At 31.5% G+C, this 26,422-nt stretch overlaps 1 protein-coding gene and 1 pseudogene across 2 annotated transcripts in view; one reads left to right on the forward strand and one right to left on the reverse strand.

Moving 5' to 3' along the window:
* USO1 (USO1 vesicle transport factor) overlaps window positions 1-26,422 on the reverse strand; it is a 68,043-nt gene that overhangs the window by 30,034 nt on the left and 11,587 nt on the right. The window contains exons 2-9 of one of the 2 annotated variants that reach the window (XM_015586093.2): window positions 24,763-24,849; window positions 24,624-24,688; window positions 18,392-18,468; window positions 16,570-16,581; window positions 7,235-7,335; window positions 6,743-6,845; window positions 6,534-6,589; window positions 2,263-2,383 (exon numbers count right to left, since the gene is read on the reverse strand). In XM_015586093.2, the coding sequence (XP_015441579.1) occupies window positions 2,263-2,383; window positions 6,534-6,589; window positions 6,743-6,845; window positions 7,235-7,335; window positions 16,570-16,581; window positions 18,392-18,468; window positions 24,624-24,688; window positions 24,763-24,849 (622 nt within the window). The remainder of the gene's footprint in view (window positions 1-2,262; window positions 2,384-6,533; window positions 6,590-6,742; window positions 6,846-7,234; window positions 7,336-16,569; window positions 16,582-18,391; window positions 18,469-24,623; window positions 24,689-24,762; window positions 24,850-26,422) is intronic. The other variant, XM_006907643.3, reaches the window with a different exon arrangement.
* LOC112476365 lies at window positions 20,409-20,527 on the forward strand (annotated as a pseudogene).

The following is a 26,422-nucleotide window of genomic DNA, read 5'->3' on the forward strand; positions in this document are numbered from 1 at the left end:
AAATATATGTTTTATGAATACATGTGTATAAAGACTCACACAAATACATATTAAAAGCAGGAAAACACACAGGAAAGGAAAACAACAAAATCAGAATATTAGGAGATTAGAGAAGGAAGGTAAAGGAATATAACAGAATGGTTAAAAGACTTTAATATCTGTTGCTACATTTCTTTAAAAAAATATAAAATATGAATGGCAAAATGTAAGCATTTAATAGAATTGGATGGTAGGTGCACAAGTATTTATGCTATTTTCTATTTTTGAAATATTTCATATGTCAATAAAAAATTTAAAGACAACAATCATCTTTGTCAACCTGCAGTTCCTTCAGTTCACCCTTTTCCCCTGACTTTTCCAAACTGCTGATACGAGTTTTACATACTATTCTATTTTCCCACTTGTAACTCACTCCTCTGATACTGCAACCAGGATTCTGAGGTAAACACTATACACAATTGCTCTCCCTAAGGTAACTAATGATATCTATATTTCTGCCTTCATCTTGTTTGCTATCTCAGTAAATTCTAACAGTGGCACCAATTTCCCCTGACCCTCCTAAAAGTACAGTTTTCCTCTTGTCTTTCAGCCTGTTTGTTCTCAGTTTCTTTTACCAATACCTACCTGCTCCTTTACTATCCCTTTACTGTAAGTATACCTTAGGTTCTGTCCTAGCACTTCCTTTCTCACTCTTCACTTATTCTAAGTGACTCATCTAATCTTTTTTGTTTATCTAATTTTGTTTCAACTATTATCTATATTTTAAAGACTCTCAAATCTTTATCTCCAGGCTAGACCTCTCATCCAGATTCATATAGCTAACTGTAGACTACACTACTCTACTGGCTAATCCCAGTTCAGTGAATACAAATAACCTCATTCTCTCCCCTGACCCTAGTGTTAGCTTTTTGGATCAACCTCTCATTAAAAACAACTAAAACTGCTGAATTATAAATAAAAAAAGCCTTAGGAGCAATGAAGAGTTGACAGTTTAGCAGGCTAAAACCAAAGAGAAAATGAGTATCTGCAGAGGTAAATAAAGATAAAAGTACCTCTTGGTTGGCAGTACATTTCTCAATCTTGAAATATCAAAAACTTTCATTTTGACAGTTTCATGAGGCAGAAGAAAAATAATCAAAGCCAAGGGCATACTCAAGGCAAGAAGGAATCTAACAGAAAGCTCTGCACCTGGGACATCAAAAGCCTATATCCTCAGGGTAAGAATAACCAAGAGTCCTCATAGATCTTGCCGCCTGAGTTTGTATTGCCTGAGTAGTCTAGGAAATCTCAAGCCTTAAGTCTGGTTTAATGAGATCCCAGAAAAACTGAATCCCAAGGGCTTGGCAGAAACAAACATATTGTTTTCTCTGAAAGAAATTACCTTCATCCTAGGCTTCAAAATTCCTAAAAATAATTGTTAAGTACATCACAACGTAGGTCAAAGATAACCATGCACACAGATAACATTATACTATGCACAAGAACAGGCAGAACAAAAGTACCACATCCACAAAAACTTAAAATATTAAGATTATCCTACAGAGACTATGAAATAATTGTGTCTTATATTCAAAGAAATAAAAGAGAAGTTGAAAACAGCTGCGGAGAAAAGGAAATTATAAAAAATTACACAGCAAATTTATCAAAGAACCAAACGGAATTTCCGGAAAAGAAACATTAACAACTCAATGGATGGATTGTAACTAAAATTACTGGGTAATCATTTCAAATTATATGTAAATCAAATCATTATGCTGTATACCTTAAACTTATACAGTGCTGTATGTTAACTCTGACACAATAAAACTGGAAAAAACCCTCTATGAACATGTTTAATAATAGGTTAAACACAGGTGAAGAGAGAACTGTTGAAATTGAAATCAAATCAGAAGAAATAATCCAGAATAAAGCCTGGAAAGATAAAAAGATGGACAACACATAAGAAAGTAATATAGATGAGAGTTAAATCAGATGACAGAGAATTGAATGAATTTAGAAAGTTAGAAGAAAATGTTGCAGAACTGTATTTGAAGAGATATACCTGAGATTTTCCAGAAATGATGAAAGACACTAATCTAGATTCTAGAAGCTTAATAAATATCAAACAGGATAAATAAAAAGAAATCCATACTCAACACACCATAATGAAAGAAAGAATATTAAGCATGAGTCCTCATTTCTCCCTCCAACTGTATTCTCTAGAAATTAACAATTTAGTGAGTACAAGAGGAATCTCTTCAAATCAATCTCTTCATACTGTACCTCCATCACTGTTTCCCTCCTCTGTAATAATGTCCAGTAGTCTCTCAAAAGCATTTTCGAAAGCAACAATTTTCTGGATTGCTCCATTGCTTCTTGTTAATGCCTGTAGTAGTAAGACACCCTTGTGGAGAAAAAAGATAATGTTTAGTGGAGTACAACTTTAAAAGACATTTTCAAATTACTTTAAAAAAACATGGAATTTTACAAGTGGTAAGAATTTCACAAGTCCAACCCTTTCAATTTATAGATAAGGAAAATAAGGACAGAGGTGAGCAATTTGCCTCCCTAAGGTTAATCTCGAAGGGACAGAGCTTAGACTAGAATCCATGTCCTCCAATTCCTAATTCAATTCTCTTTTCATCATACAATGTATATAACAATTCTTGTATATCATCAACTTTATGTATATTACATAACTTTCATTGTGGCCTAAGAGTTGAGCATAATTATATCTCAGGACGCCTCTGTACATGCTTCACAACAGTAATGATATGAAATTGTGAATTCGAGAATATAAATCAACAAACATCATCACATTCTAGCAAAGAAATTTTGGATAGTCTTATAATTATCTAGCTTCCAAAATCCCGAAAGTTAATTCTTAGTTGACAGGAAAAAAAATGAGAATTCATACCTCATAAATGGCATGTCTAGCATGAGAAAATTCACAGTAGCCTTTGTTTTGGATTTTTAGCTTTTCTCAGCTTCTGTTAAGCTATATTTTGTTTACATATTCTCCAACCTCTTTATTATCATTCAAGAAAAACTTATCTATTTCTGCTTATTTCAATACCAAAAAAACGAGTATTTTATGAGTCCCAAAGAGCCCAACAATACCACAATGGTCAAAGATTTTATGAAAAAAAAAAAAAGCAGACCTTACGAGGAAGAGGAATAGCAAATAGGTAGTTCAAAAATCCCAAAGAGGCAAATTAGCTGTTGGCTGTCAGTACTGTGCAGATAAGTATTAATATAAGACAAAAATGCCCATGGCCTTATTGGGTTTATTCTACTCACTTTCCTGTCAAGTCTCAACATTAAGATGAGAAAGAAAGGTAAAACTGGTTATTTTTAGATGTCAAATTCTCCAGTTTAACTGCTAACAAAAGAAGAAGGAATACAGTAAAAAGAATACTGAGGCTCTGAGTTAGATAAAGTGGGATTTAAAAGGGTTGTCCTACTCATTAGTTGTGCAATTTTAAGCGAATTACATAAATTCTGAGTATCAGTATACCCATGTGTAAAACACGGATATCTTTGTCACAGGGTTTTTGTGAGGACAAATGAAGATAAATAATTTCTGTAGAATCTACTATATATATTTATATATGCTACTTTTAAGTTCTCAAGTTAGTTTCTTTCCCTGACTATTAAAAAATACACTGCTCTAATCAAACACATCCACTAAATGCAACTAAGAATGAAAGTATACTCACTGGTCATTGAAAGCAAGTGGGCACCAATTCCTTACTTTAAAAACTGATTACTAAAAGTATTGATTTATTTAACCTGCCTTTCACATATGAATTGTATTTCGCAATAATAAAGTAAACTAGTTGATGAAGTTCTTTGTGTAAGAGTACAGCTTAATAAATGTGAAATAATGATAAAATTATAGAAATCATTTTGCCACTCTTAATGGAATAACGAATTCAGATAATAATCACTAATGGATGATTATATGTAATGGATGAATCTGATGTCAGGTTGATAGATAGCTTTGTAGTGGAGAGATCTGGCTGTTATCACCTGAAGCAAACCCACTGATCACTAAAAGTGAGACAGAAATTACATGTTTCCTGAAATATAGCAAAATTAAGTGCACTGACCACTGAGGAAGTATCATAGCAAAATGGTGAACTGGAACCTAATCAAGACCTTCAGATAAGTTAAAAGACATAACAACCAAATTTAATGACAGAACCCTGTCTGGATCCTGATTTGAAGAAACCAACTATAAAAGACATTTTTGAGACAACTGGGAAACCTGAATATGGAATAGTTACCTTATTTAAACTGAGGACTTAACACATCATTGTTAACTTGTTAAATGTGATAATGGCATTGTAGTTATATAAGAAAACGCATATATATTTTAGGCATGTATACTTAAGTATGTAATGGTGAAATTATATTGATTATTTTATTGCTTTTAAATACTCCAATCAAAAATAAAGGACAGTGGTGAGACGAGGGATAGATGATGAAAGCATAACAAAATCTTGCAAAATGATGTTTAGGAGGTGGGTTTGTCTGTGTTCTCTCTACTTCTCATAGTAAAAAACAAAACAGTCTATACGAGAAGTTTATACTTCTCATAATAAAAAACAAAAAATTAAAGAATGGAAATACAGTCTGTCACTTAGAATTGAACTGGCAGTTATTTCCTAGAGTTTTCTCAACATTTCTTGATAATTTTCAAGCATTAAGTAACATAAATAAATATGATAGTGTCAGTGCACCTATGATAAATGACCAACTAATTCTCTAAGTCCAGATCAAAATTAATGTTTCAAATATAAAATAAATCGGAGCTAAAAATCTTTACCAATATGCTCCCAGGGAGGCTAGTCAATGTTGACAACTGTTGAGTGCAATTATAAAGTTGATTAAAAAGAAAGAAAAGAAATTTTTAAAGAAGGCTAAAGAAAGCCAAAGAAACAAAAGAAGGGAAAAAAAGTAGTTATGTTTCAGGCAGTTACAGAGTTCCTAGTAACTTCCAGAGATTCCAGTTAGTTGCCTCTGGTTGCTGGTGTCAACTGTGGTATATTATGGTTTACATAACATTACATAACGTTACGACAGTAAGAATAGACAAAAATACCTCATAAATGAGGATTTGGGAAGCCAGTTTACAGAAATTTACTGAATGTATAAATTTGTCAAATAAATAAATTTACTGAAATCGAAGGAAAGATAGTTGTAAACATGTAAAAACCAGAATCCAAAATGTACAACAAAAATATAACTTAATCTCTAACAGTACACTTAATGAAAAACAACATAAATAATCATTTTATCTGTCTCAAATAAAAACTGAGAAAGTCAGGAGCGGAAAAAAAGAAGAGTGAGTTAAAGGAAATGGTATATTTAAGAACCAAGGTAATACAGTTATGCAAAACAAAAAAATTATATCTGAAAATAAAAACAAATGGTAATGATATTAAGAGCAATCCAGGAAGAATTTCTTTATTAATTGTATGGTATCTTAAATCGAAGGCCAATTGAAGAACAGAAAAACAAATTTAGGTTTAAGATATGCGGTAATATTTTAGTCAAGGAAAGATACTCAAAATTCCTAATAGATGGGTACCCATTTAAATAAGACAATTCTTAAAAGAATATTAAAGAATAAAAAATGTCCTTCTCATGAGTTATATTACCATGCTATTTTATCACTTAAAATACTGCGCTGACATACATACCACGAAATTTTAAATACAAAGCTAAAAAAAATCTGTCTACGTAAACTAGAAGTCAAGAGGATTTCAATTTTTTCCTCTGCTTTGCTACTAACCAGTTGTGAGGATAAGAGCAATCCAAATGACAGGATGAGAAAGGCACAGGGCCAGGTACCATAAAGACAAAGATGAATAAGACAAAGGACAAATCATTGAGTTTCCATGAGTCTTGGGCTTCTCAGTGTAAATATGAAGACTGAATTAGCTAGATCTGATCTCCTGGCTCTAGAATTTAATTTTAAAAAGATTTTCCAATTGCTGTCCGAAGTATTACAGTTTTGATCAAGTTGTAGATAACAGAGAAAAATGTTCAAGCAACAAAACATCACATCAATACAAAATATTCAACTTCTCTGTAAATATTAAAATAAATCAGAATGGAAAATAACTCCAGAGGAAATCATGCTCTAGAGTTAAACAAAGATTACAAGGAAATGTCTTTGAAATACATTTCAATCAAATGAACGTGAGGATTCTGAACGTGATGCTGTTAAGTTTATATAGTTCAATGTCTGAGAATGTTTCCTCTACTCTTTCCGGAGGTAGAGTTTCAGAAGAGGATAGAAGAAATACAAAGCTTGTGGAAGGCGTAAATGTGAATAGCAAAATCATTTGTCTAAATAAAAATACTGGGTAGGCAGGAAACAAAAAAAATGTGGCCTCCTAAATAACTTAAAAAGACCTAAAAGACTAGCATTACCCCAATCTTCAAATTTAACTTATGACTCTGAATAAGGGTCAACAAATATTTCCTTTGCAAAGAGGGCTAAAAAAGCATATCCTTAGGCTTCTTTTTCAAATTTAACTTACATCATTTCGTATAACTTCTCTGGAATCCGCTAATAAGTCCATCAATCTTGAAACACCTAGAACATACAACCATGTGAAGATACTGGCAGATTAAAAATATAAAGTGATTCAAATTATAAATAATTTATTAACACATCATTTCTGTCCCCTTCTTTAGGAATGAGCCTCACTTTTAAATCAAAACAATATAAAGAAGATGAGTCACTTACCCATGGGACTGACTAAAATAATCTGCTGCACCTGAGGCCCTAACTGTTTTAAAAGAGAAGTAAGAAGCTTTACACCAGGCCAGCGGACATGGAAATCAAACTCCTGCAATGTAAGAATTTAAAATATTTAAGACCTGTAATTTACATTTTTAAGAAAAACATTTTTTCAACTTAATAATGGTACTAAATGCTACAAACAAAAATTTAGCAAACTTAAATAAAAAGAAAATAGTTAATATAAATTGATCAAGTTGATTAAACTGTTATTGACTAGATAAAACAGTATCTTTTGAAAAAATGGAAATAAGCAGACAGCATTTTAACAGATTATATAGTTCTTAAAACATGCATGTGAATCTCTAGCAATGATATAATAGCAATGATATAACAAATTTCACTACTTTAAAAAGGTATGTATATGATGCTTCACCCAAAAGGATAACAAAAGAAGCTTATTAAAGAATAACAAAAATAGCAAGGTTCTTTATTTACCTCTAATAAAGATAACAGGAGAGTGACATTTTCTTGTTGCTTAATGAAAATTTCTGTAAACTGGCTTCCCAAATCCTCACTCTGTCTTGTGGAATTTTCTTCTGTAATATTCAGAGATAAAAGTACTTCAATATTATGCTATGTTATTTAAAAATATTCTTTTTGTTGAGGCAGCTAAGCAGAAATGGTAATTTTCTTGGAACAGTATGGTTTGTGGTAGTATCACAATTAGGCTGGAAAATATATCCTTAAAATAATTTTTGATGTCATTCAAATAAATTTTTATTCATTTGCTATTATTAAATTTATTGGGGTAACACTGGTTAATAACATTACATACATTTCAGGCGTACAACTTATGGCAGCTGTATACTCTATTGTGTGCTCACCACCTGAAGTCTAGTCTCTTTTGTTCTCCCTGCTGGTAACCACCATTCTGCTGTCTGTATCTATGAGTTTACTTGTTTTGTTTGTTCATTTATTGTTTTTGTTTTATATCCCAGATATGAGTGAAATCATATGGTTCTTTTCCATCTGACATATTTCACTTAGCATAATACTCAAGATCTATCCAAGTTGTCGAAATGACAATATTTCAAATTTTTATTCTTTAGGTGTTTAAATATGATATTCGAAGAAAAGATATTTAGATTGCCACGTTTTCTCGAGGACATTTTTAGGTTACACTTCTAATCAGGGTACAAAAAATCGTATTGGGGTGATGCAAATACTCTATCTCAAATGTGATTGTGGTTATGCTACTGTCTACATTTGCCCCAAAACACAGGACTAGAAAACCCCCAAATGGAAATTTTAGTGTATGTAAATTATAACCTCAAAACCTCCTTGCCTGAAAACATTATTGAACATATATAGTTCTTGCTGACTGTCAGTGTTACTGTGTTAAAATATTAACTATAAATTAAACCAGTCACCAGTATCTTTTTCAAAAAAATTAATGTATATATCCTATATTTATTTGGCAATAAAATCAGAACTTGACGTTTAATTTCTCATTTATTCTTTAAAAAATTTCATATTTGTCCTTAAGGCTTAAAAGTCTTTAGATTAAACTATTTGTTGTTTCAATAAACTATTTGTTGTTATATTTATCAAAAAAAATATGAAGGATCTCTAAAAACTGAAGCAACAACTGCCAAAGCAAATTATTATTTGAAAGCTGCCCATACTATAAATGTACTTTAGAGATGGTAGGTATATTACTTCCCATTTCCTCACCTACACAAGACACAGCTAACTGATCACAGCATCTGCTGAGCATCAGAATTCTTTTCCACATATTGCTCCAGGCAGTGACGACAAACCAATGGAGCTGGCAATCAAGATCAAACCTATTTATTATCACTCAAATAGTTCTTTTGTAAATGTGAGATTTTAATATTAATATACTTTAGAAATGGAAAAAATCCAGCAGATGATAAGAAAAGAAAAGCAATCCAACAGTGACTGTGAAAATTGCCATCTAATTATTTGTAGAGGAAAGAGAAAAAAGAATAGATCACAAGTAGAAAGGAAATGTTTTCCAATATTGATTAAGCACCCAAATATACTGGGTTTATCCTTCAAAAACTCTAAGAAATATTTCTCTTATCATTTCCTGTACCAGTAAAAGAATTCACTGTTTCTGAATCTTAAAACTACATTTACTAAACAAAAAATACTTTAGTTTTAAAAGAATAACTCTGGCTGCTGTGCTGAGTATAGAATGTTAAAGAACAAGGGAAAATGGGAGACAAAATAGGAGGCAATAATCAAGGTTAAACGGTGAAGGGGACTTAGACTTCAACAGTCATAATTTTTATGAAAATGGAACAAGATTTGCTGATATTACATAGAGGGGTGTGAGAAGTCAAATAAATAAATAAATAAATAAAAATAAGAGTGATTCCAAGGTTTTGGCCTGAAGAATTGAAGAGTTGCCATTTACTGAGATGAGAAATCCTGCAGGAGAAGCAATTTGAGAATACAGAGAGAATAAGAAATTTAATTTTGTTGTTAAGTCTGAGACACCTTATAAAAATCTGAGAGGAGATATCAAGTAAGCAGTTGGATAAGTACAAGCATAAATGTCAGTGGAGAGTTGTGGGTTGGATATATACATTATAATGGTAAACACAGAGATGATATTCAAAGTCACAAGATTGAATAATAAAGGATATCTACAAAAACTTATAGCTAAAATACTTAATGGTGAAAAACTGAATGCATTCCACTTAAGATCAGGAAAGAAGCAAGAATAACCACTTTAACCACTTCCAGTCAACACTACTGGAGAAATAAAAGACATACTGATTGGAAAGGAAGAAGTAAAACTGTCTTTATTTACACGACATGTTTGTCTATATAGAAAATTCTATAGAATCTATTATTAGGACAAGTGGGTTAGCAAAATTGTGGAATAAAAGGTCAATATACAAAATTAATTGCATTTCTGTATACTGGCAATGAACAATTAAGAGGCTGAAATTTTTAAAAAGTACCACTTAAAGCAGCACCAAAAATATTCAGGATTTAGGGATACATTTGACAAACTTCAGAACTGTGCTGAAGGAAATTAAAGACCTAAATAAATATACATCTGTGTACTGTGTTCTTGTATTAGAAAGCACAATATTGTTAAGATGTTAATTTTCTCCAGTTCAATCTACAGATTCAACAGAATCCCAATCAAAATCTCAAGTCAGTTTTTTGGTAGAAATTGATAAACTGATTCTAAAATTGATAGGAGAATACAAAGAACCTAAAAGAGCCAAAACAATTTTGAAAAAGAACAGGACTGAAAAAGTTGGAGGACTTACATTACATGATTTTAAGGTTTATTATAAAGCTACATTAATCAAGACAGTGTCACATAGACGAAAGGATAGAAATATAGACCAACAGAATAGAAAGTCCAAAAATAGATCTATTAGCTCAAAATGGATCATAGATCTAAATGTAAAACTAGAAATGGACCTTAGATCTAAACATAAGAGTTAAAACTATAAAACTTTTAAAAGAAATCATAGGAGGAAACTTGGTGATTTTAGGTTTGGCAAAGATTTCATAAATAGGAAACAAAAAGCCTAAATTATAAAATCAAAAAATCAATACATTGGACTTAATCAAAAGTTAAAATTTTTGCTCTTCAAAATACAATGTTAGAGAACATAAAAGGCAAGTCATAGGCTGAGAGAAAATATTTGTGAAATGCATATCACAAAGGACTTGTATATAGAATATATAAAGAACTGTTACAATTTAAGTATAAAAAGACACAATCTAGTAAAAAATAGACAAAAGACGTGATTAAACATTTCACCAAAGATATATGGATGGCAAATAATCACATGAAAAGTTGCTTAATATCATTATTCATTATTAAAAAGACTGACCATTACCAGGTACTAGAGAGAAGGTGGAGGAACTGGAATTCTCGCACATAAACAATGGTAATGTAAAATAGTACAACTACTCTGAAAAATGGATTGGCAATAAATAAAATAAAAAAGAAAAATGGATTGGCAGTTTCTTATAAAGGTAAACATACACCTACTATTATCACTTAACTATTCTATTCCTAGATATTTACTCAAGAGAAATGAAAACATATATGTCCAAAGACTTGTACATGAATGTTTATAGAAGCTTTACTTCTAACAGCTAAAACTGTAAACAAGCCAAATGGCCACCAATAGGGGAATGGAGTAACAAATTGTATATTCATATAACAGAATATTATTCAACAATAAAAAGGAACTATTTGAAAATCAAAATAATTAAGCTGAAAAAAGCCAGATCAAAAAAATAAAAGTATGTACTATATGATTCCATTTATATAAAATTCTAGAAAAATGCAAAGTAATCTACAGTGACAAAAGCAGATATGTATTTGAATGGGGATTAGGAGGAGAGACAGATTACAAATACATAAGCACAAGAAAACTTAAATATATTCATTATTTTGGTGGTAGTGGTAATGGTTTAAGGGGTTTATATATAGGTCAAAACTTATAAAATTGTACATTTAAATATGTACAGTTATTATATTTCAATTATACTTCAATAAAGCTGTGGGGGGGGAAGAAATCCAAGTGGAGATATCACGTAAGTATTTGAATATACAATTATGAACTTTATTGGAGAAGTCTGGGTTGGATATATATATTTGACAGTGCTAAGCATATAAACGATATTTGAAATCACAAGCCTGGGTGGATCATCAAGAGAAAGAATGGAGAAGGAAAGAAACCTGTGCCCTGGGACATTCTAAGAAAGAAAACAGCAAAGGAGACAAAGAAAGAGTAGCCCAGTGAGACGAAGAAAATCAGGGGACTGTGGAGAATGAGAAATAAGTGAAGGAAGTGTTTCAAGGTGAAAGGAATGATTACCTGTCAAATAAAATGGTAGGTCAAGTGTTTATTTCTGAACTTAATATGATCAAGAAATGAAGTAACATCGTTAACACAAGAAGATGAAATTTTGGTTTATGTACAGAATGATTAGAGTGTGGAACAGTCAAATACTTTCCTGAGAGACAATACAGTATATATAATGGAAGGAGCTCACAAGGGTTTTTGAGTCAGACCAATTAAATCCATAACCTGTAGTCAATCACTTAGCAGTCATATTATTTTGGGCAGATAGCCTCACTATATCAAACCTCAGTTTTCTTATTTATAAAATGAAGATAATATCTTTCACACAGAATTTTCTTTGAGGATTCAAAATAAGTAAAACGTCTAGCACGGTTCTTGGTAAATAATAAATGCTTAATAAATAGTAATATCATTAACTTTATCATCATCATTCCTAAGACAGGATTTCTCAACCTTGGAACTACTGACATTGGTATTATCGTGAAAGGCTCTCTAGGCATTTTAGGATATTTAGCACCATCCCTGGCCTTTATTCACAAGATGCCAGTTGCATTCCTTTAATTCTCCTCAGCTGTGACAACCAACAATGTCTCTAAATGTTGCCAAATGCCCTCTAGATGGTGGAAGGGGCCAAACTGTCCTCAGGTGAGAACCAGTCTTAAGATTTAAGACATAAACTTTGTATGTATACATAGTATCAAGTTTTAAAATTAAGCAAAACATAACAATCTTCTTTTGATAATTCCAAAAAGATTTCAGATTCTTGTAAGGTTACCATTAATTAGTATTATCACCAAGATGCAAAAGATGTAAAAAGAAAAAAAAAGTATGTCCTATGATATTCTCTGAAACATGAAACATGTCCTGATATTGATATTTTACCTTATTTATCTCTTTCACACAAGTGTTTCATGCAAACTACCAAGGAAAGTAGTTATTTGAGTTTATGACTGTATGGATACTAAATAAAAATAAATTTGCTGCTTTTTTTTAAACATTAGTAAACTATTCATTTTTACCCTTTAAGTTTGACTTGTTAGATTAATGGTAGCTTTAGAAGAACTGTTTAGGGATGCAGTTACTATTTCCACTTCAGGAAAAACAAGTAGAGGAGGAGATGAAGGGATGAAAAAAACTACACTTGAAAGCAATCATCATGTTACTGCACACTCATTGATACACAGAGGGTACTACATTAAGGTGGCGGAAGTTTGATGCTACCAAGGGTTAATATTAATCATGAGGAAGCCTAATAAATATAACTAGAGTGGACTCAAGGGACATTTGCTATCATGGATCTACTTAAAGGATTTCCTGTTATTCCTCTGGGAGCTGATAAAATTCTGTGCCCTAATTATTCACATACCTCAAAGTAAAAATTTGCACAGTCAATTGTGATTTTCAAAGTCAAAGGTGAATTTATCAGTAGAGCTAAAAAAAAAGTCAAACCAGGTAAGTAGCAAGAACTATACATACTCTTTCCATTTTTTAAAAGTTGACATGATCACGGAAAGGGAGATTACAAATAAATTATAAAAGGTATGGGAACTTGGGAGCTGAAAAATCTTCTGAAAATCTCCCTTTTTGGAATAAGCTCTGAACAGAAGCCCTGATTCCCATGATATAGTAAATGTCATGTATCCAACAAAATATAAGATTCAGTGGGCTAATGAGCCTATCTTGTTTAAAGATACCCCAGAACCCTAACAAACCACAGATATGTGGGAGATGGTACCAGGAACAAATATCTAGACAAATTCTAATGAAATTCTATAGATAAAAAGCAGATAAAGAAAACTGTATGAAAAGTGGCCTATTGGGAACACTTATGAAGCGAATAGCATGTATGTAACTTATCGTCTCCCTCTAGAAATTAAGATTACAGAAATGCAATGACCTAATTGTAGATGCTTTGTAGGGTTCCTTTCCATTCGCATATATTCACATTTGTTACATGAGCCAAAACTTTAGTATATAATTAAAATAATGCTTCTGAAATATAATTTATTATATAATAGTTTTTATTTGAGGGTAAGAATATAGTAGAGAATATAAATTCAACTATGGGGGTAGGCCAGTAATGTATGTGAATGGAGCAGGCTGGGTGGAAGACAATAGGGAGCATGGAGAGTATATGCTCTGCCAAAGGGAAGCAGCAGTCACTCAGCTCCAGCTGACTGCTGCCATGTGGGAATGCAGGCCCAGTTGTCATCAGTCTTCCCATTTTTAAAAGATGCAAAAGAGTTTTTAAAAAGAGAAGGCTAAAATCCAAAACCTGATGTGAAAGCTCCCAATTTGTAATACTCGCAACTTATTTATTTAAAATACTAAGTGGGCCAAACAATTCTGTTTATAAGACAATTTCCTTGGGCCAAAAGGTTGTAACCACTGGAAAATAAAATAAAAGTCATTGACATTTGGAAGAATATTAAAACTTGTAAAGTAATGGGGAAAAAAAAAAGCATATACAGACTTGATGGACTCTCTACAAAATTATTTTAAAATGCTGAAATATTTATGTGGATAAATGCAAATAACTAAGCTGGGGATTTTACCCTTGGTTAGTATTTCTCAAAATGCAAGATAGTGTGGCATGTTAATACGTATCTGAGGAAAGCAAGCATCTGTGCACAAATGTTTTTGGATTGAACAAAGACGAATAGGTTTCTTTACTGCAGGATTCTCAGCACTTACTATACTAGGGTAAATTCTGTGATGCTTCAGAGGGCAATATAGTATGTTTTGCTTATTTAACTATGGACCCATTTTAATACAGAGTACTCTGGACTAGAGCTACACTTCAAGGAACGCAAGCTTAACCCAAGAAAAAGTTTAATTCAATATCTGTATTAAGCACAAGCTAAATGACTTAGCAACTAGAGTTAATACATCTGATTTATTCTTTAGCTATACTATATAAAATACTGTACCTTAACAGTATATGATAAAGATTTATGTTTTGAAATGAACTAATAAAATATGATCCTGTTCCAAGGTTCTTTCTGGTTTAATATTGTTAATTTTAAAAAGCTGTTTGTGAAATAAACTCTACTTCTTTAAGTTCTATCATAAGATAGCATTTCCAAAGTTTAATGTAGAGTTCTGCAAAAATTAGCTAAGCAATTAAAGTAATATACTAAGCTATTTGGTGTAGCAGTGTATTAAGCTAAAACTACTATAAATGACTACATCAATTATATCTAAAAGTTGTAAACCAAAACTAAATTCATGAAAAATTATACCTATTTTACAAGTGAGCAAAGGTACAAGACAAGTAAACCATCCTCTTTCATTAAAAATACTTATTTTAAAACCCCTAGAGCTACGTCTATTTCTTACATCCTATATTTTATATACTACATGCTATATTTATTATAACCTGTAAAAGTAAATGACCCTTTATTGTAAGACAAATGAAAAAATAAAAACAAAATAGGCCTTTGTTACCTAGAGTGAAAATAAACCTAGGACAGGTATATAAAATTAAAGACTGCTTTTTAAAAGTCCTTATATACTTCTGGCAACATTTCAGTCCTATTTACATGATTGGCTTTTAACCAAATACGTATATATACAGTTATTTTTCAAGTGTATTTACAGTTGAATTTTTTTCCAAAGGTATAAATACTATTCAAAAACATTTGTGGATGTTCTCTTCTGAACTCCATATCAAGTTCATAACCCATATTATGGAGGACAAAACTATTTTATAGAAAGAGATATTCTAATAAAAGTAGTTCTAATTCAGAGTGAGAGAGTATCAAGAAATCTTTTACACTGTGGTTAATTAGTTAAACAAGTACACCTATATTTTTTAACATTTGTCTGCATCCTCTATGAACTAGTTATGTAAATTATGAGATTTAATAAAGACTCTAGTTAGAAAAATGGCCAAAATTTATTAAATCAGAAATCATGGAATACAAAAGAGAAAGAAAAAGAATATATATATAAAAAAATACTGTTATCCTACTTACTTGATGATACTATATGTTACATGGTCTCTGGGCTTCCATTTTTAGAAAACAGAAAAATATCACCTACCTCACAGGCTGCTCTGAGGATCACATAAGATAATGGGCATAAAAGCACTGTAAATTTTAATGCTCTATACAAGTTAAGATGAAACAATAATAGAAACAACTACTGATCTGTACTGTCCAACAAGTAAACAGCTTATTGTCACAAAGTCAAGGCATAATGCTCTGTTATTTTCTGCTTTCAAACAAGGGGTTCAATAAGTTAGATTCTTTGTTAGTTTTTGTTAGGTATAGGCAACTTTGTTATGTGACATTTTAAATCTCTTTCAGATAAGGATATTCCCTTCCTTATTTTAAAAAGTTAAGGATCTCAGAAAAAAGAAAGCAAAATAAAATCAAACTTGGTTACTTTAATTATGAGTTAAAAGAAATATCAATGTTAAAAGTAAATGGAACTTGAAACAGACTGCCAGAAAAAAAGACAATATTGGTGAGTTCTATAAATTAGTATCAAAAATGTCAGTAACCAGACATTACTGGGCATGCATTATTTTAAAGGGACAATATCAACATAAAAGTATTCTCTGAACTGAGATACTTTCCAGTTCTTACTGAATACAGGTAAAATTCATATGTATACATACTTCTGTATACATATTCAAATATTATTTTAAACAAAATGCCTCAAAATGTTCCAGGAAGTACACAAAGTAATTCAAATGGACTGTTCTAACGGAAATAGCTTTATTAAAAGATACACTAGAATATTTTGTGTTCTAGATAATAAAAAGATTTAGTAGTCATAGAAAAAAAGCAATATAAGAATATCAGATATTCCTCTTTAATTAATTCTCATACAGTGAAACAAATCTCAAGATTTTTTACCAGCCAAAAGAAATATCACTTGACAGTGTCCTTTTATATTATCAGAAATTATGCCTAAAAGCATCATGCATATGTAAATGCAATCTTTTACCTTCAACATCATCTGAAAAGGTAGATAAAAATAAATAAATAAGCAAATAAATAATAAAAAATGGGTGATAAAAAAACAGTTTCTTATGTAGTAGGATTCACGATAAAATAAACAAGAGCTTAAAAATGTCAAGCAATATAATATTTTGGAAGACAGGACTCATATTCGTTTTATTCAAATACCTGAGACATCCCAAAAGCGATATAGCATATGCTGTATCTTCGGAATTATGAGACAGATTTATCAATAAATTAAAGGGTTATAAAATATCTCCAGGTAAAGAACTCTAAAACGAAGTTCATTATGTCAGCTAAGAATTACTTTTCGATGAAAGTTTAAGTTCCTATTTTAATCTTCCCTAGAAAAAGTGACTCTAGTAACTATTTTGCCAAAGAATCGTTTATCCTGTTTTATCCAAAGGATCATTTTGAGATGCTGAATTAAAAATAAAGAGTGCAAATTCAGAAAAAGAAACAAAAAACTGGACTCTGAAAATAATTATATTATAAATTTATACCCAAATCAACTAACTATAAATTATTGCTGCCGCAATTTTTTAAAACATAAAAATCAACCACTATAAACTAACGAGAAAAAGAGCTAAATTTCTAATCTGAAATGCCCAAAAAATAAGTCTGAATAACAAATAACAAGTGTGTTGCATCTAATTTTCTTATCTGAGAAATAACTAGACAAAATAAGTATCTTTTCCTTCAAAGTGTTTTCTGTTGTGTTTAAGTATTGTGACTGACAGCTTCTTTTCTCATGGGTACCAAATTCTGTTCACTAAAGGTTTTTCAGACCTGAGAAATTAATAAAGTTAAGTTGTAAGCTAGATATCAAGAGAAATAAACATTTAAGAAAAACGATATTTAAGTCTTAAGAAACTGGCTATTCAGCACAATCCAGTTTCAAATGTTCCTATTATTGGTATTCTGTGAAGTTAATATCTACATATATTTCTGTACTACTTTTACTTTAAAAACATCATTGCATATCAATTTCATCTACATTTCTTTATGACTTGCCTACTCAGAATTTTGAAAGATCCTGTAACTTCAGTTCTAAATTAGGCTTATAAAATGCATGAACATGTCCATCCTTCTAATAATCTAGAATAATGAAAAACCCTCTACATCCTATTGCAACAGCCAATATAATGAAGAATACTCTTCAATAGCATTGTGAAATGTTACTCAATGCATGTTTTTACAACATATAGAACAAAATGTATATAGACTTCTATCGAGTATCTCACATACTAACAAAATAAATTAAATGACAAGACTATACAAGTAATTTGAAACAAAAAAAGAAGGATGTACAAAAGAAATGTGTGGATTTCAAACTGATTCATCGTTTTGCACTAAACATTTAATGTAAAAAATATTTTCTAATTTTAATAAATTTTTGCTCTTTATAAATTAACATGAGTCCTACGTTAAAAGTGTTCAGTACTTACTAGGAAAAAACTCTCTAACTTCACCAGATAACATTTAAATAATGTGATTTTCAAACAATAGCCAGAAATGATTATTTAATCCAGAGATTACTAATATTTATACAGCTTAACTAAAACCAAATACAAATAGAGATAAATATTTTGTAATAAAGAAGACTCTAATTCCATCTTCAAATTACATAGAAAGCAATCATATTAAAGGTACTTTTCTAAAACTAAGCTTGTGTCTTTACTGATTAAAAAAAAAAAGAAAAAAGAAAAAGATACTTATAAATTTGTTAAATATACTAAATTTTAAAGCTAGCAAAACTGGCACAATCCAGTTAATTTTATACAAAAAACACAGTAAAAGAAACTTACCTACTTCTTCTTCTTCATCATTAGATATTATATTAAAGAGTGTGTCCAAAGCATAACCTATTATTTCAGAATCCGAACTGAAAAAAAGAAATTATATTTATACACTGCTAGTTAGAGTGTGAATTGTTATTACAAGTTTTAGACAGTTATATTGCAACACTGTATCAAACATTAATTCCATTTCTAAAACTTTATCCTAAGAAAATATCAGAATGTAACTATAAAGAACACAAAGATTTGCAAAAGTAAAAAATTAGAGGCAACCTAAATGTCCAATAAAAAAATGATAAATCTGCACATAGCAGCAATAAAAAATTTCAAAGAATGGTTAATGATATGGTAATGAAAATATCCTTGATTCAATGCCAGTAGAAAAATACTGAATAAAAAAATTAATGTACAGAATGATCTCATCTAGCAAAAAATAAATATACATTCATGTGTGCTTAAGTACTTTTAAAAAATCTTATAAATTTGTAAAATAAATCCAACTTTAAAACAAACATAATTAGTATAACCCAGGAATTTTATGGGTATGTATATGTTTATATATGTTTTGTGATATCATAACAGTGTTATCTCTAGTTGGACTATTACAGTTTGCTTCCCTGCTGCATACTTTATTTTATAAAAAAATTAAAAAATCTTATGGTAAATATGTACTCTTTATAATATTAGGAAATATATTTTGTAGTCATTGATAAACAAATTTTGAAAGCATAATGATGATGGCATTTAGAGTGGAAAACAAAAATGAGATACAAATCACAAAGATTAAGTGAATATGAAGAAATGATTAGAAGTGATAGATGAAAGCAAAGAAGAGAGACAACGGTTACAATGAGAGGATGTAAATCTCAAATGAACTGGTTTTTTATTATTTATCTATTTTGTTTTCGAGAAATTTTGAGGGAGATCTTTAAAAAAACTATTGAGAAACTAGGAATAGAAGGGAACTTCCTTGAAATGAGAAAGGGAATCTATGAAAACGCAATGGTGAAAGACTGAATGCTTTCTCCCTAAGATCAGAAACAAGACAGTAATGTCCTCTCCAGCGACCTTTATCCAACACTGAATTAGAGGTTCTAGCTAGAGCATTTAGGCAAGAAAAGGAAATGAAAGGCATACAGATTAGAAAGAAGACATAAAACTACACCTATTCACAGATGACACTCTTTTAAGTAGAAAATCCTAGTTAACTAAAAAACTATTTGAACTAGTACATAAATGAAGCAAAGTTGAAGGATAACATGCTCACTATAAGAAAGCCAAAACTCAAGTAAAGAAAAGGCATTGTGTTCATGAATAGGAAGATGTAATATTGTTAAGATGGTAATATATCCCAACTTGATTTACAGATTCACATATCCATATAAAAATCCTAGTTGTCATTTTTTCAGGAACTGACAAGCTGGTCATAAAATTTCTGTGGGAATGCAAAGGATCCAGAGTAGCCAAAACAATCTTGAAAAAGAAAAACAAAGTTGAAGAACTCACATTTCTCAATTTCAAACTTACCATAAAATTACAATAATCAAGACTATGTGGCACTAGCATAGAGATAAACATATAGACCAGTAGAATAGAGTCTAAAAATAAAGCCTAACTTTTATTTCAATTGATTCTTGATAAGGATACAAAAATGATTCAATGGGGAAGGCATAGTCCCAACAAATAATGCTATGATAACTAGATACCTACATGTAAAAGAATGAAATTGGATCCCTACTTCAAATCATATGCAAAAATTAACTCAAAATGGATATAATATCTAAATATAAGGAGTTAAGGCTATAAAACTCTTAGAAGAAAACAGACAGAAATCTTCAAAATTGAATCAGGCAATGATTTCTTAGCTATGACACCAAAAGCATAAGCAAGAAATCAAATAGATAAACTGAATTTTGTCAAAAAAAAAAACATTTGTGGACGTGGTTCCATAGTGTAACAGTTAGCACGTCTGCTTTACATGCAGAAGAGTCCTGGGTTCACGCCCCAGTGGAGCCACGGGTCCATGGTCTATGGCCATGCCACCCTGAACAAGCCTAATCCCGTCTGATCTTGGAAGCTAAGCAGAGTCGGGCCTGGTTAGTACTTGGATGGGAGACTACCTAGGAAGACCAGGTGCTGTAGGCATAAATAATAATAATTTTAAAAAAATAATAAATAAATAGTAAAAATAAGAACTTTTGTGCTTCAAAGGACACTATCAAGAAAATAATATGACAAAACTCCCAAGATGGGAGAAAATATTCACAAATCAAAAACCTGATAAGGGACTTGTACCCAGAATACATACACAGTTCATTAATAAAAAGACAGGTAACCCATTTAAAAATGGGCAAAGGATTTAAACTGACATTTCTCTAAAAATGGTATAGAAATGATCAACAACACATGAAAAGATGCTCAACATCACTGTCATTAGGGAAATGCAAATCAAAACCTCAATGAGATACCAAGTTATTCTCACTAGGATGGCCATAAAAGAAAAAAAAGGACAATAAAAGTGTTGGCAAGGAAAGCTGGACCTTCATACACGGCTGGTGGGTATGTAAAACGGAATAGCCTCTATGGAAAAGTTTGGCAATTTCTCAAAAGGTTAAACGGAGTTACACATGACCCAACAATTGCATTCCTAGGTATAAAACATATGTCCACACAAAAACTGGTAGGCAAATGTTCATAGCAGCATTATTCGTAACAAGACTATAAATGGGTATATAAATAAATAGATATCCATCGACTAATGAATGGATAAACAAAATGTGGTATATCCATACTATGGAATATAATTCAGCCATAAAAAGGGACGAAATACTAATATATGTTACAACATGTATGAACCTTGAGAAGCTATGCTAAGTAAAGAAGCCAAACACAAAAGTCACATATTATATGATTCCATTTATATAAAATGTCCAAGGTAATCAAATCTATAGAGACAGAAAGTAGATTAGTGGTTGCCAGGCATTTTGGGGAGGAAGAAATAGGGAATGATAGCTAATGAATACGGGATTTCTTTTGAAGTGATGAAAATGTTCTGGAATTAGACAGTGATGACAGTTGTACAATTTTGTGAAGATACTAAACTCGCTGATGTGTACACTTAAAAAAAAGTGAACTTTATGGTATATAAACCATATCTCAATTAAAAAAAAAAAACCAAACCTACTGAGGTATTATGGTTTGGAAACATAAATGAGAAACAGACAGCTTTTAGGCCCTGAGTGTGGCGTGTGAATGAACAGCTCTCCTCAAGATGGCTGCAAGGGAAGCAGACCCATGGACAAGTGGAGAGCTTCAAGCCATGTCAAGAAAGGCAACACAGCTCTTTACGATGCAGCCAATGATAAGGGGATCTAGTGGAAAGATTCTGAATGTTAGAAGCATAAAACAGTAATAAAGATAAGAAGTGGATGAAGAATACAGACCATTGCATTGAATGAAGTTAAAAAACCACACAGAACATGCTAAAAACGGAAGATACTAGACAAGTATGGGAGGCAAATGGAAAGGGAATTTAGGACAAGAAACAGAATGAAACAAAAACGCTCACAGAAGTTTAGCTTAGTTTGTTGTTTAAGACGCACAATAAAATACCCAGCCACCTTTAACAATACAATTATTGGTTCACAAGGTTATATGGTACACCTTACTTCTAAGCATAGTGCCTTGCACATATTAAATGTGAATAAATTTTATAAAAATGTATTTCTCAACTTTTATTATCAACAGTATCTGCACATTTATTTTCTGCTATGCAGTAAAACTGACAATAAAGGCCACTTTAAATAAGAGGTAGCATTCTAGTTTTCATATTATGTTAGTCATTTCATTACTAAGACTCAGTGAGAACATGCACACATGGATTAAAGATACATGGAATGAAAAAAAATATACGCATGTATAATTACACTACAGTTTTTTTGATCTAGGATCCATTTTCTCTGACTTGGAATATTATTTAAAGCAGATAACTAACTTAGGTTACTGTATTAGTTTTGATGCTGTATGTAACGAATTACCACAAACTTAGTGGCTTAAACAACACAAATATTATCTTGCAGTTCTGGAAGTCAGGAGTCTGACATGGGTCTCACAGGACTAAAATCAAGGTCTCAGCAGGGCTGCTTTCCCTTCTATATGCTCTAGGGGAGGATCTTTGCCTTTTCTAGCTAGAAGTCTGCTTTCTTCATCTTCAAAGGCAGCAACAACAGTTGGAGATCTCCTATTAACTCATTCTGACTTCTTTTGCATTCTTGTTCCACTTTTAAGGAACCTTAGGATCATACTGGGCCCACCTGGATAATCCAGTATAATCTTCCCACCTCAAAGTCCTTAATCACATCTGCAAAGTCTCCTTTGCCATCTAGGGAAACATTAATAGGTTGTGGTGATTATGACGTGAATATTATTGGGGGGGGCATTATTCTGCTTATCACAGTCACCCACTATGGTGTTAATAAAACAGACAGTTCAAATGCGCTGGAATTAGTTGGCTTTGAAAAGGTAGCCAATGTGGGTTACACTGAGGAGAAAAGGAAAGGTTCTAATTGGTGCGAAAAAGCGGCTGAGCACTGCTAAAACATACTGAAAAAGAGGCTATTAGGTTAAACAGACAGGCAGTACTGGGATCTTTAAAAAGTTTGTTTGCTTTGAGGAATTTGAGACTTTGTACTGCAATGAGCTGGTGAAATGCATTAAAGAGGCAAGTGATAGATTTATATTTTAGACAGATAATTCTTGTAATATACAGACTAAATGGAAGGACAAAGATATCAGAGGCAAAGAATACAGTTTGAAGGTGGTGGTTTTAAACCATTTCCAAAACCTCTATGATACAGCTCCCTTCAAAAGATGGAACTGAATCCTCCTCCTCTTAAGTGTAGGCTGTATTTATTAACTTGCTTCTAATGAATAGAATGTGATGGGATTGATGGTATGTGACTTCTGAGACTATGTCCTAAAAGGCACTGTGACTTTCTTTCTGTTCCCTCTCTAGGATCGCTTGCTCTGGGAGAAACCAGTTGCCATATCATGAGGATGCTCAAACAGCCCTACGGAGAAAGCAATATGGTGAGATACCGAGATCTCTTGCCAACAGCAATGTGAGTGAGCTATCCTGGAATCAGATCTTCCAGTCCCATGTCAAGCCTTCAGATGACGGCATGCCTGGCTGACTTATTGACTTCAATCTCATGAGAAATCCCGAGCCAGAATCATTTAGCTATGCCACTTCTGAATTCCTGATCCAAAGAAACTTTAAGAAATATTCAGTATTTTAAGCCATGAAGTTTTAAGGTAATTTCTTATGCAGCAAAAGATAACTAATACAGAGGCTAGACAAATGGTTTAAGTGATTGATATTGAGAGCCAAAACTAAGACCAACAAAGGAGAGTGAGAGAAATTCATGGATTCCAGCTTCTTCTTTTTTGTCTGGATGAGCATAATAGGTTAAAATGAATGAGTTCAGCACAAATCTTCCAGTTTCTTGCTTGAACTGGAAAGGTGCTATTAACTGGGATGAACTTGGGTCGAAATGTAGTTGAAGGGGATGTGGGGGTGGGGAGGTAAATAGGAGCAGGATGACCAGAGAGAAATTAATTTTTGAATATTTTTAATTTAAGATACTTGTGAGATACCTTGATGTGGTAAGAATGTCCACTGAACAGCTAAAGATTTTAAGATATATTTAACTAGAGGTAAGACTTGAGAGGTATTAATACATAGTTGTTAAAACCAAAGATGCAGATATAATCTCTGAAGGAGAAATTGAAAGACCTAAAAATAGGCTGAGTGATCTTACTCTTAAGACTTGTTCAGATTTAACACTTCATCTATTAGCGTAGTTTATTTCTCCAAAAATGTAAGTTTGGATAACTGGTGTACCATAATATGTATATTACAGAATAATACATTACAGTATATTAAGCAAATAAAACATTCATTTGCCAATTCAAACTCAAGATCTCAAATCTTTAATTAGCAGTTATTTCATTCTATTTTTATATAATGGAAACTTCTCAACCCAAGGGTTGAAATTATATCTGTCCTAATGTTTAGCCCAGTGGTTTGCACCTAGTGTCCAATAAATATTTATTGAAATGACAACTGAAAATAAAAATTTAATAGCCTTAATATTTCAATCATTTCCTGAACAGTGACCTTAAAACCAATTAATTAAAATTTCAAGAAAAATTAGGGACAAAAATCATTAAAGAGACTTACCGATCTGTTTGTAAAACATGAATAAGATGTTCCATAGCTTGAATACCCACTTCCAAGCGATATTTCTGCACAAAAGAAAAATGTTAAAGTAACTAATATCCAACTTAATAAACTAAATAACTGATAAAGTGATACAGACCTTAGACAGTGATTTGAGAGCACGCACAGCATCTCTTCGATCATCCAGTAAAGTAGATGAAGCTACTCTGTCACAAAGCTTTTGAATCTGTCATGGAAAAATGAAATAGCATTAACAGAATAAAAAGAACAAAAAAGAAGTATGAAGTTTCTCCTCAAATTTATACCACTTAATTTTGAAAAAAACAAAACAAAAACAAAAACAAAACCCAAAAACTGAACAAATGGGATGTCATGGAAATGGTCCTTCACAAATCTAAGTAACTAGGTAATATCACAATCTCATTAGAGATTAAATATTTTTCAGAGACTTGAAAAGTGGAAGTGGTGAAAGTCAAATAAAATAAGTCACATTAGTTGAAGAATTAAGAGCAATTAATAGAACCAGAGCTTTCTAAACGTGCCTCTTATGACTGTTTGAAGAAAGAGAGGCACATAATCCATTAAGGTTATGGTAGAGGATATGAAATTACTTAAACATTTTTACAATAATAATTGTTTACATCATAAATTCACCCTATATTTGAACAATGAGTCAGAGTGTATACCAAAAATTTTAAGTTTTGAGTGTGCCTCATAATCTGCAAGGACAAAATATTTATTTTATAAAGCTTTTAATAAATTAAAATTTGAACTGAATTTTAAAATATGTCTTAAGCATCATTTGTAATAGGAAAAAATTAGAAACTGTCCAGCAACAGAAGAAAAACTAAATAAATTGTGGTATATTCTCTGGTGCAATACTATGCAGCAACTCAAAAGAAATACCTGTACTGACATGGAAATACTGATTTAATAAACAGTGAAAAAAATGCAAGTTGTAAAACCATATGTAAATTGTGAGCCTACTCCAGCAGAAGTACCAAATTGTGTGTATATAAACTTTCATTAAAAAAGAATTTGAAAACTCAAAACTGAAACTTCTAGAAGAAAGCATAGGAGAAAATCCTTGTGACCTTTAATTAGGCAAAGATTTCTCAAGTACATACTAAGAGCACAAGCCATAAAATAAAACATAATAAATTAGACTTCATCATTTCTGCCCTTCAAAAGATACTGTTAAGAGAATGAAAAGCCAAAGACTGTATGAAAATATCTGGAGAACATCTGATAAAGAACAGTTTTTAAAACCACTTTACTGAGGCCCTTTATAGCGCTAACAGTTACTATTTTATTATAAGTTCTTATTCATTCTTTAATGACAGTTCTTACTGAATCTATAAATAAAGCTTTGGTATATCACTCAAACTTTTGCACCCTTTGTATCTGAATTAAGTGTTTAAACATATGTAGTGTTTTCCAAATTATGTTCTGCAGACTTCTAGTGTCAGAAGGTATTAATAGATTTCCTATGATCACAGAACCAGTGGGAAACACAAGGTTATACAAAATTAAATAGGTTTCTGCACTGCAGGATTCTAAGTCTTTACTGTGCTGATTTGCATATCTTCGTGTTACAGATACAGTATGATAACCAAGTCTAGCTTTACTTTTTGATCTGATTCATTCTAACTGCTCACATTTAGAAATTATTCCTACCTGAAACTGTATTTACTTTCCTAATAATTATGTTGACTTTCCAAAATGAAAATACAACCTTTTCTTTATTAAATAACTGGTTGATACTTTTCTTACAGTAATTTTTTTTTACCATTACAAAA

The sequence above is a fragment of the Pteropus alecto genome, unplaced genomic scaffold, assembly GCF_000325575.1.
Source record: "Pteropus alecto unplaced genomic scaffold, ASM32557v1 scaffold161, whole genome shotgun sequence".
NCBI lineage: Eukaryota > Metazoa > Chordata > Mammalia > Chiroptera > Pteropodidae > Pteropus > Pteropus alecto.